Source organism: Mercenaria mercenaria, chromosome 6, assembly GCF_021730395.1.
Source record: "Mercenaria mercenaria strain notata chromosome 6, MADL_Memer_1, whole genome shotgun sequence".
Classification (NCBI taxonomy): domain Eukaryota; kingdom Metazoa; phylum Mollusca; class Bivalvia; order Venerida; family Veneridae; genus Mercenaria; species Mercenaria mercenaria.
The window spans coordinates 61,787,100-61,805,845 of record NC_069366.1 but is presented as its reverse complement, the minus strand read 5'-3'; the positions used below and the strand labels follow the sequence as shown (position 1 = coordinate 61,805,845).

Sequence of the window (18,746 nt, the reverse complement as noted above, 5' to 3'; positions counted from 1 at the left end):
AAATTGGTCAGAATATTTGTCTTTATGAAATCTCAGATGGGTTAAAATTGGATGAGGTTGGGTCAAAAACTAGGTCAAATTGAAGAAAAATCTTGTTGACACTCTAGAGGCCACATTTTTGCTCCAATCTTCATGAAACTTGGTCAGAATGTATAGATCTCTCTGAAAACTCAGATGAGCTCGAAACTGGGTCATATGGTACATTTGTATCAAAAACTGGGTCTTTGGGTCAAACATGTTTATGCTGTTATGGTGTGTTACTCAGATGAGCGACCTTAGGTCCATCTTGGCACCCTTATATTTTTTGATTTGATAGTTGATGTCCCAAACTGTCTTCAACTGAAAAAAAACCCAGGCACATCAATAATACTCCAAGTAAAATATTAAATGCACCTGCTATTGGAAAAATTGCAGTGATTGGCAGTCTGCTATTGGACAGATTCAGTAGCATTTATATGCCAGCTCCGATACAGGAATATGCTTGTTGATTGTGGAATGGAAGGAATGTGGTGAATATAGAATTATTATTCATGGCATTTTAGCAAATTATAAATAATTTTGTACTTCATGTGATATTTATATTTGAGTAAAAAATATAATATAAAAGCAAGGATTTGGCTTGTTGTGACTGTGATAAATGCTTTTAGATAAAAAAACAAAAGAACAAAAAAAAAAACAACAACAAAAAAAAAACAACATCCAAGCACAGGAGCTTGAATGTTGTCATTTAAAATAAAAATCAAATTCTTAATATTACAACATTGGAATATTAACTTCAGCTGCAAATATATGTTACTTTAACTATAAATTTGAATTTTTAATTATTTAGAAACTAGAATAACTGAAAAATGTCTGAGGAAACAAGTATTAGTTCTGTTGGAATAGAGATTTTTGAAAAAGAAGTGAATATCGATGCTGCAAATCTTCTAACTGAAGTAAGTAGTACTGATGATAACTTGTCTGATTTGTCTGACGATCCTGAACTGGTTTTTGCTGACTATGGAAACGGGAGAAGTCGAAATTTGACAAAAACACGGAGAACCACCCAATCGGAAGAAAACTTGAATGATTTGAATTTGGTTAGCAACTATTTAAATGTTGAAAAGTACAAAACTAGGAACATAGTCCAATGTTCAGATGACAGTTTAGATGAATTAAAGAAGGACAGTGGAACGGATGAGGAAGATTTAAAAAGTAAGGAAAAAAGCGATGTTGATGACTCTAGAGAGCCTGAAAAGCCTTTGAAAGGGAAAAAGCTTCTTAAAGCTCAAATCAAAAATGTTGTTAAGTTGCAACATTGGAAGCATAAATGTTTTTATTTGTTTGAAGAAAGCATTGTAGATGTGTGTAGAATGTCAGTAACAGAACTTCGATTTATAGAGGGTTTGAAACCCAAGTATATTAAATGGGAGCGGCATCAGTTGGTTTTGGATAAGGATGAGATAAGAGGAGCAAAGGTAAGACTTCTTATCAAACTTGGTATAGGGAGACCATGATGACCAGTCTAGCTAATATTTAGGCCCACTTTTTCTGTACCAAGTTCTCCTTAAATATAAGACAGTACCACACCTATAAGAACAGTACCACACCTATAAGAACTCCAAGGGTAGTAGTTGGAACCTTTTTAAGTTTTCAGAATATCTTGATTTGTTTTGAATTTAATGTCAGAAAAAGGTGTTGAAGACAGCAATAAAATTGCATAAAATTTACTCCATATTTTACCTTTTCATCCATGTCTGACACAAAAGTTTTGTATGTAAGCAGGTTTCTCAAAAGCTACAAGGCCATAATATTAAATAAGGCAGGGTAGAGGGATTGATCTCGATTTTCATCGCAAAATCTGAAGGATCGATTCCCTATTATTGATTTTAAACTTTACAAATGTCTTCAGCATCATGAGCTGACCATACAGGACAAGTTTCATAACTGTGGCTTTTTCTGTCAGAATTTTCAACTGATTAAAATTTCTTTTGTAAGCAGGTTTCTGAGAAACTACTCAGCAAATTTTTGCAATATAAGTAGAAGCGTTACAATTTCATATTCCACTTAAGAAATAGTGAAAATAAGCCAACTGATGCGATTTCTAATTTTGCTTACATTTTCTTTTTCTTGAAAGTAACAGGTGATTAAAAATGAAAGTGCGTTCTTCAGATGAACAAAATTCATTAATGATAGCAAATTATTTTAAATAGTGGGGCATGTGACTATAAATTGATGCTGAGTGTAATCAACTGAACCATTCATATTGAAATAAAAATGTTTGTGTCTCCAGACTCGACAATGATGATAATAAAAAGTACAAAATCTACTACAAAATCGTCTCTAAACATAATTGATAATTGAATCAAGTTGGAACCCGGTGCTATTTTTTAAAAGTACTTATTCACTATGGATCAACTCTGTATATGCATAAGGTACTTGTAAAGTTTCTTGTTAAAATCACAGTGTATATGCCATGTATATGCATATTAATATAAGAATTAGTATGTTTATGAGCAATGACAGCATAACTTTTAAGAATCCTTAAACTGAACATAACCTGTATATACAGATTCACTACTACACATCGCTCTAGCAAGCAACACATGCAAAAAAACTAGAAATACTTCCAATGTTTAGTCTAGTTCATAAAACTATAGTATTTCCTTTCATATTATGGTATATTTTCTTTATTTACACACACGTTTGTCATTTGATTTTATATAACAACACATAGGCAGTTCTATACAAGGCAGTGTTTGTACTCATCATTTTAATAGGCATGTCATCACTACTGAAATATTCATCATTGCAGAATAAATAACCTCTACCAAACACATTGGACCTCAAAAAATCTGACATGAAGCCAAATACATAGAAAATTAGCACAGGAAAAGTACATTAAAAATGTGGGCAATTATTACACAAGAATTATAACTCTCAAACCAGTATTTCATAAATTATTCCCCCCCCCCCCCCCCTGTCTTTACTTAGAATTTAGGGTTAAAATTTTATTGCACTTTCATTTGATCTCTGTAATTACTGAATGGATTGATTCAAACTTAAAAAGGTTGTTCCACATCATCACCTAGATCATATAACACAAGGTGTATACCTCTAGAGAGCTATCCTCTTCACCATGGCATCGGCAGCAGTGCTCGCATCGGTGTCACACCTTGGTTTAGTTTTTTGTACCAGTCCATGTTTTGATAAAACCTTTTGACATATAGCTTATGTACACCCCCCTCCCCTCACCCCCCGTCATGCACCACCAAAAGAAAAATAATCTTTTGCAATACTGTGATACGTTGCAATAAGTCATGCTGCAGCAAGTGTTACTAGTTTGAGCCTGCGATACCTTCAGGTATGCTATTAATTAAATGCATAGCAGCATTTTGAAAACATCTACCTTTGTTTGTGATCAGCATTGCACACTTAAAGTAACATGCAAATTTCAATGTCCTTGGAAACAATAAAGTGCGCTTTTGGATACTTATTTGTGCATTGTCTGGGCTTCAACATTTATATTTGCAATATAATCATGTCTTGTTTAATTGAATAAAAGTGAAAACCCCAGGATAAATAATGTTGTATGCCAGAAAATTTTCCATTCCAGTTTTTACAAAATTTCATGGCATAGATCTTTTTTTAAGCTGTATGCGCAGGTCCTTACCTGGACAATATTGTAATTTCCAGGGAAGATACCTTCTACTGTGACTTATTATTTTTTTAATTTAATTTTGTTTTGTATTGCAGGCTACAGGTTACATGGAGTCACCCATTCCATATTCAAGTGTAGAGGATGTTCATATCATATCACGATGGGATGCGGGACAGAAATTTTGCATACGTGTCACAATACAAGATGGCTCATTGTTACTGCAGGTATATATAGCTTCAGATTTACTTACTTCTTATTTCATTGTTAAGGTTTTTTGTGGCAGAATAGATAATGTCATTGAGAAATTATTTCCCAATCGCCTCTGCAGCTTTGAAACTCTGCTGGCTGAAGTTCTTTCATGTAAGAAAAGCTGCATAAGGTTAGTGCTTCAGTTCATGTGCCCACCTTTGTCTGAATATTGGTCAAGAGTGGTATTTTAGGCCATCCTGCACCATTATAAACTGGAATTGTCACCATTGGTCTAGATTGCATCTTAGTGATTTAAAACCCAGCCAAAGAAACAAGCTTTAATGAGTGTTTGTTCCATCTTTCCATACTTGAGTGATATTCAGTGCTCGCAAAATATATCTCTTGGAGCTGCTGATAGAAATTTAAAAGGAAAGGAGATACTTGTGGTATAAGAAGGCCTGTGCAATAAACTCATCAAGAAAATTTGCAAATTTCAATGGTGTTTATTTATGTAAGCCAAGGATGTAAACATGTCTTACCTTTTTGTTCTGGAACCACTATAAACACTGGCATCATGAGCTGATACTATAAATAGATCTTTCGGATGAAAGCAATTTAAGTTTATATCAAAGTGGAATCATCTTAAGATCTGGCCAATTTATTTCAGGTATATATCAGTTCCTGGAATTTCCAGTCTGGCATTACATCAAACATGTCTACAAGAACACATTTTATAATTCTAAAATAAAAAAACAACATTCAAATTGATGTACTGGTATTAGCAGGAAAAATGTATTATTCCTGCATATATGTTTACTATTAAGACTTGCTTGAAGCATGTCAGTTACTAGTTTCTAATATAGACTTACAGAATGGCTTGTAGGTCAATAATCCAGGGCACTTGTTTGGCTGTTTTTGGGGCCGAATATGAGCCCCATTCCCCTCATAAAATAGTATGTTTTTTCCCCCTTTCTCAGAAGAAAATTCCCCTGATAATAGGTTGTTTGGCACATCTAGGTATGAACTCTCTTTCAAGATATATTATAGTGCCTGAAAGGAAGGTTACTGCTGCAATATAGTTACATTAGCTAGAAATGATTGAAAACGGCATTAGTAAGTGTGAAAAGTAGTAACATATATATGACTAAAAAAATTCCCCTTTTTGTCTTAAAACGACGAAAAATTCCCCTTCCTTAGGGTATGGGTACCTGTCCCCAAGAGTTGTCTAGTGCCCTGTAATCAAAACTATTGCCTGAGGTCCTAACAGGTTTGATAAAGTGTTGAATATAGACTCCTCATATAGCACAAACCGTGGATGGGTGATATATATTATACATATGAGTCATGGTATATCAGGTATTTCTTCAGTGAAAAACATCAGATATATTTTATTCTGGTAAGATAATAAAATAGGTAAAATTGAAAATATGAAACAAAAAGATTTGTTTGTTTTACGTGTATGATGAAAATATGAAATATATCATTCGTCTATTACACAGATTTGGTGTTCACCCTGTATAGGATATTTCAGTCTTACACAAAAAATAATTATGCTCTGTGTAACATAATACATAGACGCTGGTTTTTAGCTTGACTATTCAAAGATAATCTTATGCATTGTACAGGTTCCATAACCCTGTTTTGCAGTTTTACAAACATAGACCCCTTTTTCGACTTTCATATTTATTCAGTTGACAAGGTTGTTGAATAGTTGAGTATTGCTGTCCTCTGACAGCTCTTGTTTCAGAAGTTATCTTCTGTGCTTAAAAAAAGTAGAAATGAATAGTTCCCATAATTTCTACATTTATTTCAACCATCATAAAAGCTCCATGTTCCAAAACAGTATTTTTGCTTAGGACAAAGTGCTTGGCAGATATTCAGAGTATGCAATCATGTCTAATTATTTATGAATTACAGTTTATAGTGTATTTTCCTCCTGGGAGTTAATGTTCCATACATATATTGTTACATGCTGTACTTACTTGTTGACATTTTGAAGAAGGAAAATAATTGTGCAGATTCAAATGATAGATAATTATATCATTAATTTGTAGCCAAATATACTGCAATAGAGCATGGTCGAGCTTTCACAAATATTGCCCAGGTAACTAAATAGTCATTCTGTGAAATTATTGATATTTGTGGTGGACTACAGTTTTGCCAACTTACTGGTAATAGTCCATCCCTTCAAACAGTGCATTAAACTATAATATATCTGGAGGAAGGGATCCTTCGAGAGCACCGAAACTATAAGGCTAGAAAAGTGTATTCATTAGTCCTAAACGAAATATTTAGCCGAGCTGAAGCAGTATTCAAGTGAAATTATCGGTAGTATGGGATATTGATGCTGTTGTAGTTTTGATGCACCGGTACATCTGTTTTGGGAAAATAACGGTGTACGCCGTTTATTAGCCGCTGTGTCTCAAACAAATCGGCCCTTCATTAATGGCGTCAAATCGTCACAGATTTTGCATCGCAGTTTTAAGAAATACTGAAAAAAACTTGAATACACTTGCATTGTCGGCAAGTGTGTATGTAATCCAAACTGGTTATGGTCTTACAGCAGGGTGATGAAAGCTTAAGATAAGTACATAGTGTACTGTAGATGTTGCAAAAAGTTGACCGATTTAGGGAAAATGGGGAAAAGCGCTCTACATCGCACGGAAATAGCGAAAAACATATACTGCATCAGAGATCATATCTCAAAATCAAATGCACTCAGAGAAAAAGCTAAGGAAAAATCTGCCCTTTGTGCTAAGCTGGACTCAAAGTTGGAAGGAAAATTGAAAGAGCTCAAAACTGTGTAATGAAACAGAGGTGGGTATAAGAATTGTTATGCATTTTCTGAAGAAGTTGATAAATTGAGATACAGCCCTAATGTCCCTGAAAAGTCCCTTTAGAAAAAGTCTATGAATATTTCCGTGAAAAGTCTGTATGAACTTTGGTATCACAACTTACTTTGATACAGCGGTATATCTTGATATTTTGATCTGTATACATTGTTATAACTGCATCAATAATAATAATAATCACAGTCTAGCGCACACCTGTTAATCATTATTGTTAAGTGATTGAATTTTAAAGCGTCTACCGATGCAAAGTGTATCATCTTTTGCGATGTAATTCAAAACATTTTTTGCTGAATTTTGGTAAAGTTACGATGTAAAATGCACTCACTCGATCGGTTGAGTACCGTAGATACCCATGTATAATGCGCTGTTTTTTTACACCTGGGACCACCCCCGAAACGTGGGTGCGCATGATACACAGGTATAGACAATTTTCCAACTTCAAAACAAGTTTGTTACCGATGTTCGCCATTTTGGTAAAGGGAAACTACTCCCTGCGCTTACTGTCACTGCTAAAATCTAAGATTGCCGTTACGTTCCGTAAAATATCGAATGGTTTACTTTTCTTTCAAACAAAATTAATTTCATATAAATTTAAAAGTATTTTGATGAAGGAAATGTTAATAAATCACAAAAATTATGATACTAATTAAAGATCGAGAATTATCATCAACCGAGATCAAACTGTGAACAACATAATTGACACGAGGTGACACGTTAATTGCCGATAATTACTGGCTATTTGATCGTGACAAAAAGACTATCACACCTTTTGTTATCGGTTTGAATTGAGAAGCTCATGTCATTTTGAAAATATTGAATCAGCTGCTATTTATTTATTCAAAATAGTTAATTAAAAAAGGTAAAACAACAAATACAACAATATTTTGCTGGTTTTATTTTCGAGAAAACAAAAATCGATAGTACCGCGAGACTGATGCGGCTCTCCGCAGTGGAGATAAAATTTATTACCGGTGTCAATGTAAACTCTACTTTCGTTTTCCATCCATCTCAAAATTGACCAAAAATGTTTTTTTCCCAGGATTTTGGGCTAAAATCGGGGGTGCGCATTATACACGGGTGCGCATTATACATGGCTATCTATGGTATACAGTGAGGTCCACTGTGAGTGGACGAGTGGAATTTTACCTATACTGTCAACAAACAAAAGTGTCACTGTTATGACACCTTGTTGTTACATAAATGGGCACGATCTGTTACCTATTTGATAGTGTCATCTTTCTGTCTTGTGAAGTAAATCTGAAAAAAGTTCTTCTGTCAGTCTACATCTACATGTCTATGCATCACATGTGAAACTATTGATTTCTTTTACATAATGAACTTGAAACGTGATAAAATGAAGGTCTTGTCAGGTTTCTAGCTCATCTGATTTTTTGAGAGAAAAAAAAAGATGAGTTATTGTCATCATTTGATAGGTGTCGGTGTTGGCGTTGGCGTTGCTTGGTTAAGTTTTATGTTTAGGTCAGCTTTTCTCCTAACTATCAAAGGTATTGCTTTGAAACTTGCAACACTTGTTCACCATCAGTAGCTCAGACCATAACTCCATCCTGCTTTTTGCAAGAATTATGGCCCCTTTTGGAATTAGAAAATATCAGATTTCTTGGTTAAGGTAGTATGCGCCCTTTCTAGAGATTTTTAAAACATCTTCGGATTCTACTCAAATCTGGATTAAATACATGTCACACAACTGCCGTTGCGAACATATAGTTTTTATTTTATTTTGACGTCGGTAACATAGCAACATAATGACGCCAAAGCGCCATCTGCCGGCTCTTACTGAAACCGAGGTGTTTCTGTGTTTTTTCGTTGTATCTTTTTTATTAGTGCATCAAAATTTAAGATTCAAACTACACTGTAATCGCGAAGAAAATATTTATGAAAACATTACTATATATTTGTCGTTAATTCTCCGAGTGTGTGTAAATCAGCATAAATGCAACGTCAAAACGTTATAAACGTACCTGTTTTTAACGCACTATTGCATCTTTGACTGCGTATAACGAAAAAACTGCGCGGTATTTTTTTTTAGAAATTTGCTGTGAATTCCTCTATCATTTCTGCACTAAATGGATTAATAAAAAACATACCTTCTCGATTTAGATTTTTCAGCATTCAGCTCGATATGAAACGCGATGCATTTGTTTGTGTAACGTCAAATATTTATCATGTCACTTTGCAGTGATTCATATCAGTTTAATTTATTTAAATTTCGATATCCAAACACTAAAACAAATGTTTAAAATGAAAACTTATGAAAACTGTTCAGTTGTGTTGGGTATAAACCAATGAAAACAACACACATACACTTCAATTTAAGGACATTTCATTGTCGTTATAATATTAAAAAAACAAAACAACAGCAATTATCTACTACAACCAGCTATCCAGTTGTTCATTTGGTTTAGTTGTAATCCATTGGAATAATAGTTTTCACTACTAAAATATGTTTGTTACCATGACAATTTCGACAACGGTCTTTTGTCTTCCTCAGATGTATCATACTACGAATATCGGCTATCTTCGGCCTTGTCCGTCACTTTCCGTAATATGATTTATCTAAGGAAGACAACAGACCATTGTCAGTACTACGGTGCCCCTAAAGTGACATGTTATGCACTTTTTTCCCACTTAGGTAATGTGAGACTTTTTTTTATTTCGTTTAAGCGAAATGATTTCGTTTAAACGAATTAGTTATTTCGTTTAAACGAAATAGTTATTTCGTTAAAACGAAATGATTCCGTTTAAACGAAATAAAAAAAGTCTCACATTACCGAAGTGGAAAAAAAGTGCGTAACATGTCACTTTAGGGGCACCGTACAATACTGCGATGGTAACAAACATATTTTAGAAGTGAAAAAAGAACTTTATTCCAATAATACCTGCTATTTCTATTTGTCATCGTTGTAGAGAGTAGAACAGTGCAAGAACAGTAGAACGCCTCTAAATTAGGCATCCTTTTTGTAAAAATAAAATGCTAGTTAGTAAGTAACTGATTTACTGAAAAAAATGATGATACAAGGCATAGGAAACATTTGTCAAAAACAAATCGTCCGGTATCTGGGATACAAGGATAACCAGTTTAGAGGGATAAGTTTCGTATATTTATTCAAACATGCGTAAAACGATGCGCAGTGATATCAATTTTGAGGGTAATATTGAAATATCACATGCGCGAATTTCATGCGCTACGGCTCACTGATGAAAGTAATCTGGTACCCAGTGGTCGCTTGCATGGAGCTCTGGCTGATAACAGAACATGCACAAAGGGTACATAACAATAAAAGAATTTTTTCTTTGTTTCATATAAAATTCAGCAACTTCAAAACAATTTTAATACAATTACAACATTTTCACCCCGTCGTAGATCTATTTTTTTCCACAAGATATCCACACAAGAAAACGAAAAGAAAAAGGGGTGTTGAATAGTTTGCAGTGAAATACAAGTTCACTGAAATCATGGTACCCGCATATTGCCGCATTTCAGAAAGCGAACTGTAAAATAAATACCCTGTTTTAATTTCAAGCAAACAACTCGAAAACATGCATGGAAAGTTTCTTATTCCATGTAAAATTCATTTCATGAGTTACATAATGCGCATTTTGTCCCCGGTGACGCAAAAATGCACGAAAAATGGGAAAATCAGGATCAATTTGTTAGTTTATATTTCATTCACAATAATACATGTACAAATTTAATACATACACCATAGTTTGAACAAAGTAAGTAGGAAAAGATAAGAATGAAAGTCACATAGTCTTAAAGAATTCTTCTCTGATTAATCTAATCCAGACTACTTTCGACTGAATCACGGAAGCACATTTTTTCACCCAGTTACTACTATATACCATTTGGATTTTGTTCCGTCGCATAATTATTTTATGACGATTTCTGCCGGTATAATAAAATATTGCATTCAAGAGAGTGTGAAATGAAAATCGTTCACCCCTCTAATCAAGAATATCAAGCCTTTATTTCACTTTTATGAGAAATAAAGGGGAAAAATGAAATTTCCTTGAAAATCATTCAATATACCTGTGCGTTTTTTTTTTGTTTTTCTTTTTTTTTGTCATTTCATCGACGATCGGCTGTTTTATATCACTCTCTCGTGAGAGCAAGATTTACATGTTAATTTATCTGACATAAATATCCAATGTAAATTTTCCATTATATTTCCATTAGTTTAACTCGAATGATATATCATACCCACCAGTGATTTTATAACTCCTGCGCAATGCCGTTATTTTCAATTTATGCGCATGTGATATGATGCATAATTTCATATCACATGCGCAACTACGCTATTTTGGTTTTCTATGCATGTGATATTATTTTTTCATTATCTATACTTTCGCATTGATAAAAAGACTGAGATGATACATTTTTATACGAAGCGTTTAGATACTTTAGTATTAAATGACCTTTTCTGGTGTTTGTAGATGTGTGAATCCGGCCTTCATTATGGCGCCTCGGTCGATATTCATATATCTCGCGGTGAACATTTTGCATATTATCCTCTCAGGAATTCCTTTGTGCGTACTTTAAAGTGTATGTGCTTTTCTCGTATTTAACAGCCTTATTTTATGAGCTCATCAAACGGGTAAGGCACGGAGATCAGGACAAACCGCCAACAATAACGTCACACGCACAATGCGCCGCGTTTCAAACTGAGTTGAGTTATGCAGAATCTAAATCGAGAAGGTATGTTTTTTATTAGTCAATTTAGTACAGAAATGATAGAGGAATTCGCAGCAGATTTCTAAAAAAAATTTACCGCACCGTTTTTTCGTTATATGCAGTCAAAAATACAACAGTGCGTTAAAAACAGGTACGTTTATAACATTTTGACGTTGCATTTTTACTGACTTACACACACTCGGAGAATTAGCGACAAATATATAGTAATGTTTTCATAGATATTTTCTTCGTGATTTTAGTGTAGTTTGAATTTTAAATTTTGATGCACTAATAAAAGAGATACAACGCAAAAATACAGAAACACCCCAATTTCAGTTAGAGCCGACAGATGGCGCTTTAACGTCATTATGTTGCTATGGTACCGACGTCAGAATAAAACAAAAGTTCATAAAACCAACGGCAGTTGTATCACGTTTATTTAGTCTAAATTTGAAAGGAATCCGACGACTTTTTAAAAATCACGACAAAGGGCGCATACTACCTTAAGTTTTATGTTTAGGTAAATTTTTCTCCTAAACTATCAAAGGTATTGCTTTGAAACTTGCAGCACTTGTTAACCATCAATAGCTGACCCTGTACAGCAAGAAACATAACTCCATCCTGCTTTTTGCAAGAATTATGGCCCCCTTTGGACTTAGAAAATCAGATTTCTTGGTTAAGTTTTATGTTTAGGTCAGATTTTCTCCTGAACTATCAAAGCAATTGCTTTGAAACTTGCAATACTTGTTCACCATTATAAGCTGACCCCGTACAGCAAGAAACATAACTCCATTAGGGCTGTCATTGATTGGGTCTTAGGCATATCGATGATACCGATATATCAGGAGACAAATATCGATGATACATCGATATATCGATTATAAAGTTAGATTAACAACCTATTTGTTCATATGCATACTATATACCTTCCTGTAAATGCTATTTTTAGTTTTTTGGCCTACTTTTCATGGTATTGTTTGTTTGTGTTATATTTGTATTCATGAAATAAAAGAAATTAGTAAAAATTAATAACATCTTTCATTTTTATTTTGCCTTCACTCTTTTGCATTTATCCAAATTTAAAACTTTGTAAACTTAAGTTGTTTTTGAGGGTCTGAGTGCTTATCTGGATAGGTTTTTCTCTCTCTGTAAAATATCGATTTTTGAAAATGGGAATCAATAATCGATCGACAAAAAAATATCGTTGATACATCGATATCGTTTCTATCGATGACAGCCCTAAACTCCATCCTGCTTTTTGCAAGAATTATTACCCATTTTGGACTTAGAAAATCAGATTTCTTGGTTAAGTTTTGTGTTTAGGTCAGCTTTTCAAGCTATTGCTTCGAAACTTGCAACACAAGGGTTCAACGCAATAAGGGCGTATCTACATATAATAATTACATATAGATATGCCCTTATTGTGTTGAACCTTCGAGCAGTTGTTTAACCATCATAAGCTGACCTTGTACAGGAATAAACATAACTCCAGCTTGCTTTTTGCAAGAATTATGACCCTTTTTAGACTTAGAAAATCATGGGTAGGACAATATTTCTATTATACAGAGACAAAAAAATCTGATGAGCTTCTGCACCCACAAGGCGGTGCTCTTGTTGTTCAGGTTACAGGTGGTTCATTTTTACAGCTCTAACATAATCAGAGAAAGGGTAGGGCAGGTTTAGTTTGCAAAATTTATGTATATTTACCTTTACAATAAGTTATAATGAAACTGGTGATTATCTAAAGGTTGAATTAAATTTACCCATACCATCTTTTGCTAAGTAACCATACAACAAATTGATGAAAATGCAAGATGCAAGAAAGATATCAATCTTTACCTTGCTTTTCAAGATATTTTACACAAAATTCTCCCAGTTGTGCAGTGATATTTGAACTGACATGAAAATAAATGTTTTTGCATTAGGTTGAATTATCTTCTTTCATTCCTAAACAATGTCTGATCTTTTGTTATGTTGTGCATGAGTGCTGTCCAGATACTAGTATATTTAATCTGTGTTTCTCAGGTGATGGAAGTTGTTTTAATCGGTATTCTAGGAAGGTGTTGAATAGTAATTCAAGTCCTAGAATTTTTCCTTTTCCATTTCCATCCTGTGTTAAGTGCATATTTTCCAATTGGTTGGCTCCTAATTTTGTAGAAACTTTAGTTTTTCCATTCTAAGGTGTACTAAGTGTATTAAAAACACATATACTCAACTATTCCAAAGAAATGTTGAGTTATTTCACTCATCTGTTGGTCTGCGTGGTCGTAGGTATCTAAAAAAAAAACTTAATGCAGAAATATTTATATTTCCAGGCAAACAACTCCCATCTACGGGACCAGTGGCTGTATTCTATTCAGTGGAAGGTAAGCTAAACTGTTATATAGTGTGAGCTTTGATGGGCTTGGACATCACCTCATATTGAGGGATGAAACAGTGAAGTTACTGTGAAATCATTATTATTCATGAGGAATTAATTTTTAGCTCACCTGTCATGTAGTGACAAGGTGAGCTTTTGTGATCACCCTTCGTCCGTCGTCCGTCCATCCGTCAACAATTTCTTGTCTGCATGATAGTGGTTTCATTTATGATTTTATTTTAACCAAACTTGCACACAACTTGTATCACCATAAGATCTCGGTTCCTTTATTGAACTGGCCAGATCCCATCATGGGTTCCAGAGTTATGGCCCCTGAAAGGGCCAAAATGAGCTATTTTGAGCTTGTCTGCACAATAGCAGCTTTATTTATGATTTGATTTTTACCAAACTTGCACACAACTTGTATCACCATAAGATCTCGGTTTCATTCTGGAACTGGCCAGATTCCATTATGGGTTCCAGAGTTATGGCCCCTGAAAGGCCCAAAAATTAGCTATTTTGACCTTGTCTGCACAATAGCAGCTTTATTTATGATTTGATTTTTACCAAACTTGCACACAACTTATATTACCTTACGAGTTTGGTTCCTTTCTGGAACTGGCAAGATTCCATTATGGGTTCCAGAGTTATGGCCCCTGAATGGGTCAGAATTAGCTATTTTGACATTGTCTGCACAATAGCAGCTTCATTTCTGATTTGATTTTAACCAAACTTGCACAAAACTTGTGTCACCAAAAGATCTTGGTTCCTTTATTGAACTGGCCAGATCCCATAATGGGTTCCAGAGTTATGGCCCCTGACAGGGCCGGAATTAGCTATTTTGACCTTGTCTGCACAATAGCAGCTTTATTTATGATTTGATTTTTACCAAACTTGCACACAACTTGTATCACCATAAGATCTCGGTTCCATTCTGGAACTGGCCAGATTCCGTTATAGGTTCCAGAGTTATGGCCCCTGAAAGGCCCAAAATTAGCTATTTTGACCTTGTCTGCACAATAGCAGCTTTATTTAAGATTTTATTTTTACCAAACTTGCACACAACTTGTATTACCTTACGATTTTGGTTCCTTTCTGGAACTGGCAAGATTCCATTATGGGTTCCAGAGTTATGGCCCCTGAAGGGGTTAGAATTAGCTATTTTGACATTGTCTGCACAATAGCAGCTTCATTTATGATTTGATTTTAACCAAACTTGCACAAAACTTGTGTCACCAAAAGATCTTGGTTCCTTTGTTGAACCGGCCAGATCCCATAATGGGTTCCAGAGTTATGGCCCCTGATAGGGCCAAAATTAGCTATTTTGACCTTGTCTGCACAATAGCAGCTTCATTTATGATTTGATTTTAACCAAACTTGTATCACCATAAGATCTCGATTCTTTTTTATACGCCCGCAGGGACGTATTATGTTATCGCATCGGTGTCCGTCTGTCTGTCTGTGTGTTGGTTAGCAATTTCGCTTCCGCTCTATAACTCTTGAACCCCTTGATGGATTTCAGAGAAACCTGACACAAATGTTCACTCATTGAAAGGATGTGCAGAGCTCATGTTTCGGATGGCTAAATTCAAGGTCAATGTCACACTTAGGGGTCAAAGGTCGTATGACTGAGACCACTTTTCTGTGGTACAACATGGATGGTACCTCCAATATTTAGGTGTATTTTGACATCTGTACCTTGTAAGAATTTTTTCTTTTTGTTTTTGGTTAAAGCAATGGTACTCAGGTGAGCGATATAGGGCCCTCTTGTCATGGATTAAGTCACAAAATTAAGTCCCAGTGAACAAATTGTGCCCAAGATAATGTCGCCAAAAAGACACCATAGCCGTCCAATCTGGTCTGTATTTGTGTGTATGCGTTAGTACTGACCTGCAGCTTTCATGTAGTTTATTGAGGCTCGATCAGTGATAAACATAAGTATGGTAGGAACAAAACCAACTATTTCATTCAGACATCCCTGGTTTGTTCACAATTTGCTTGTCAAAGTTTAAATAGATACTAAAAATAGTAGTTTGACGTAGCGTCATGTGTCAGACTACACTATGCTGCAACTGTTATTCACATTTTTTCAGATCACTCTGAAATGCTTACACTAGCCTTTAATTTTACTGACATGTAGTAAACTAATAGTACTTTGGGACTATTAAATGTTGTAAATTAATTACTAGATTTGTGTCTGATGCATTATGATGAACTTCATATTTGTTTCGATTATGAATGCTAATTGTGCAAGACTATATCACAGGTGATATGGTTTTGACACTTTCGACACTTTTCAATTGGCACCAACTTTCCTTCCTGAATGTTTCATTTGCAAAAGTAGGGATCGTGTAAGATATAAAGCACATGATCACTCACTAATCTCCCGGGGCGTAGATTGCAAATTCGGTAACCATGATAGCACTGTTTGACACGTGTAAGTTTCATATGTATTAACAAAATGATATATTAATAGATCTACTCATGTGGAAATTATGAAAAAAAATTAAAATTTGAAATCCACGAATTAACATCTCCACGATAAAATTGGTTTGGCCAAAAACTTGCCAACAAAATTAAATGATTATTTGACTTATTAAAATGTCAGCTTCAATAAATATTGTTTGTAGAATGTAAATCAGTTTGTAATACAATACTTTCAGTGTAATCTGATAAATTATTGTGAGCATAGAGAGCTTGATATTTTGTTGACTGTTGACTATCAAATTATGGAAGATTGATGCTAAATGCTGCAGCTCCTGGGAAATCACATGAAGTAATATGAATAGGACAGCCTTAATATAGTAAACTGACTTTTAATGAGACCTCTCAAGATTTAAAGGTTTTTCTGTGGTATATTTATGCTTTTCTGTGGTATATTTATGCTTTTTGAAAATTTGGGGATGCATTTAGTTGTCGCTTGATCTATCAGTGTCTCATCATTGATATCCATGCTATTTCTTAGCAACCACTTACTGGAATTCAATAAACTTCACAGGAAGCTTCACAACTATGAACGGATGGAACTTTAAATAGTACATCCTGGTCAGATTACTGTGAAATAATTTTATTGCGGACAGGGGTGCGGGGATGAGTTAATCAATGAAACTAAATAAAAAAAAAAAAAACAAGGAAAATTTCCATTCAATTTATGTTCAGACTTTTAAATCCATGAGTTCTTATCCCACGAAATTTTGTGCGCAAAAAAATGAAGTGGTTTCACTAATTCTATATGATTGTTATATACATGATGTATATTGATATTGCAAACATGCCGAGTTGTTACTGTATTATTTTTTTACAGAAACACATGTACAAATATGAGAAGTTGTTGAAAAATGCGAGACGTCCTGAAGTTCTGGTGAAGGAAATCAAGGTGAGTTCCTGTTGTAATGGATCCTTGTTAATGCAAGTGTTGATTATGCAGTTCCGGTGAAGGAAATCAAGGTGAGTTCCTGTTGTAATGGATCCTTGTTAATGCAAGTGTTGATTATGCAGTTCCGGTGAAGGAAATCAAGGTGAGTTCCTGTTGTAATGGATCCTTGTTAATGCAAGTGTTGATTATGCAGTTCCGGTGAAGGAAATCAAGGTGAGTTCCTGTTGTAATGGATCCTTGTTAATGCAAGTGTTGATTATGCAGTTCCCGTTGTAATGCAGCCTTATATCCTAGTTACGCTCCCCACCCCCAACGCTTGCAACAAACCAGGGGTATATTGCTTTGTGAATGTCGTCACATTGGTTGGTCTGTCTGTTGGTAGAATGAACAGTCAGCTCTTTAACTTGAGAACCGCTTGACCCTTACATTCAAATTAGGTTGCATGAGTGGTCTTATCAGAGTAAATGACCTTTTGTTTTTGGGGTCAATAGGTCAATGGTCAAGGTCACAGGGGCCTGAAAGTTGAAAACAGTTTATACTCAACTTGACAACAACTTTACCTTGAACTTTCAAAATTTGATAGCATGATTTAGCGTATGAAGTAGATGACCCTATTATTTTTAGCTCAAATACACATAGTGACAAGGTGAGCTTTTGTGATCACCCTTCGTCTGTCGTCTGTGCGTGCGTGCGTCCGTCAACAATTTCTTGTCTGCACGATAGTGGTTTCATTTATGATTTTATTAGCTCATCTGATTTTTTGAAAAAAAATGATGAGTTATTGTCATCACTTGAGCGGTTGTCGGCGTCGGCGTTGCCTGGTTAAGTTTTATGTTTAGGTCAGCTTTTCTCCTAAACTATCAAAGCTATTGCTTTGAAACTTGGAATACTTGTTCACCATCATAAGCTGACCCTGTATAGCAAGAAACATAACTCCATCTTGCTTTTTGCAAGATTTATGGCCCCTTTTGTACTTAGGAAATATCAGATTTCTTGGTTAAGTTTTATGTTTAGGTCAACTTTTCTCCTAAACTATCAAAGCTATTGCTTTGAAACTTGGAATACTTGTTCACCATCATAAGCTGACCCTGTACATCAAGAAACATAACTCCATCTTGCTTTTTGCAAGATTTATTGCCCCTTTTGGACTTAGAAAATCAGTTTTCTTGGTTAAGTTTTATGTTTAGGTCAGCTTTTATCCTAAACTATCAAAGCTATTGCTTTAAAACTTGCAACACTTGTTCACCATCATAAGTTGACCCTGTATAGCAAGAAACATAACTCCGTCCTGCTTTTTGCAAGATTTATGGCCCCTTTTGGACTTAGAAAATATCAGATTTCTTGGTTAAGTTTTATGTTTAGGTCAGCTTTTTCTCTTAAACTATCAAAGCTATTGCTTTGAAAGTTGCAACACTTGTTCACCATCATAAGCTGACCCTGTACAGCAAGCAACATAACTCCATCCTGCTTTTTGCAATAATTATTGCCCCTTTTGGACTTAGAAAATCATTTTCTTGGTTGAGTATTATGTTTAAGTCAACTTTTCTCATAAACTATCAAAGCTATTGCTTTAAAACTTGCAACAGTTTTTCACCATCATAAGTGGACACTGTACATCAAGAAACATAACTCTATCC

General features: G+C 34.7%; 1 protein-coding gene across 1 annotated transcript in view; it reads left to right on the top strand.

Annotated features, from left to right (window-relative positions):
* The first annotated feature begins 237 nt into the window (after nt 1-237).
* LOC123548728 (C-Maf-inducing protein-like) overlaps nt 238-18,746 on the top strand; it is a 123,044-nt gene continuing 104,535 nt past the window's right edge. The window contains exons 1-4 of the mRNA XM_053546850.1: nt 238-1,457; nt 3,736-3,864; nt 13,690-13,740; nt 17,038-17,109. Of these exons, the coding sequence (XP_053402825.1) occupies nt 849-1,457; nt 3,736-3,864; nt 13,690-13,740; nt 17,038-17,109 (861 nt within the window). The 5' untranslated portion in view covers nt 238-848. The remainder of the gene's footprint in view (nt 1,458-3,735; nt 3,865-13,689; nt 13,741-17,037; nt 17,110-18,746) is intronic.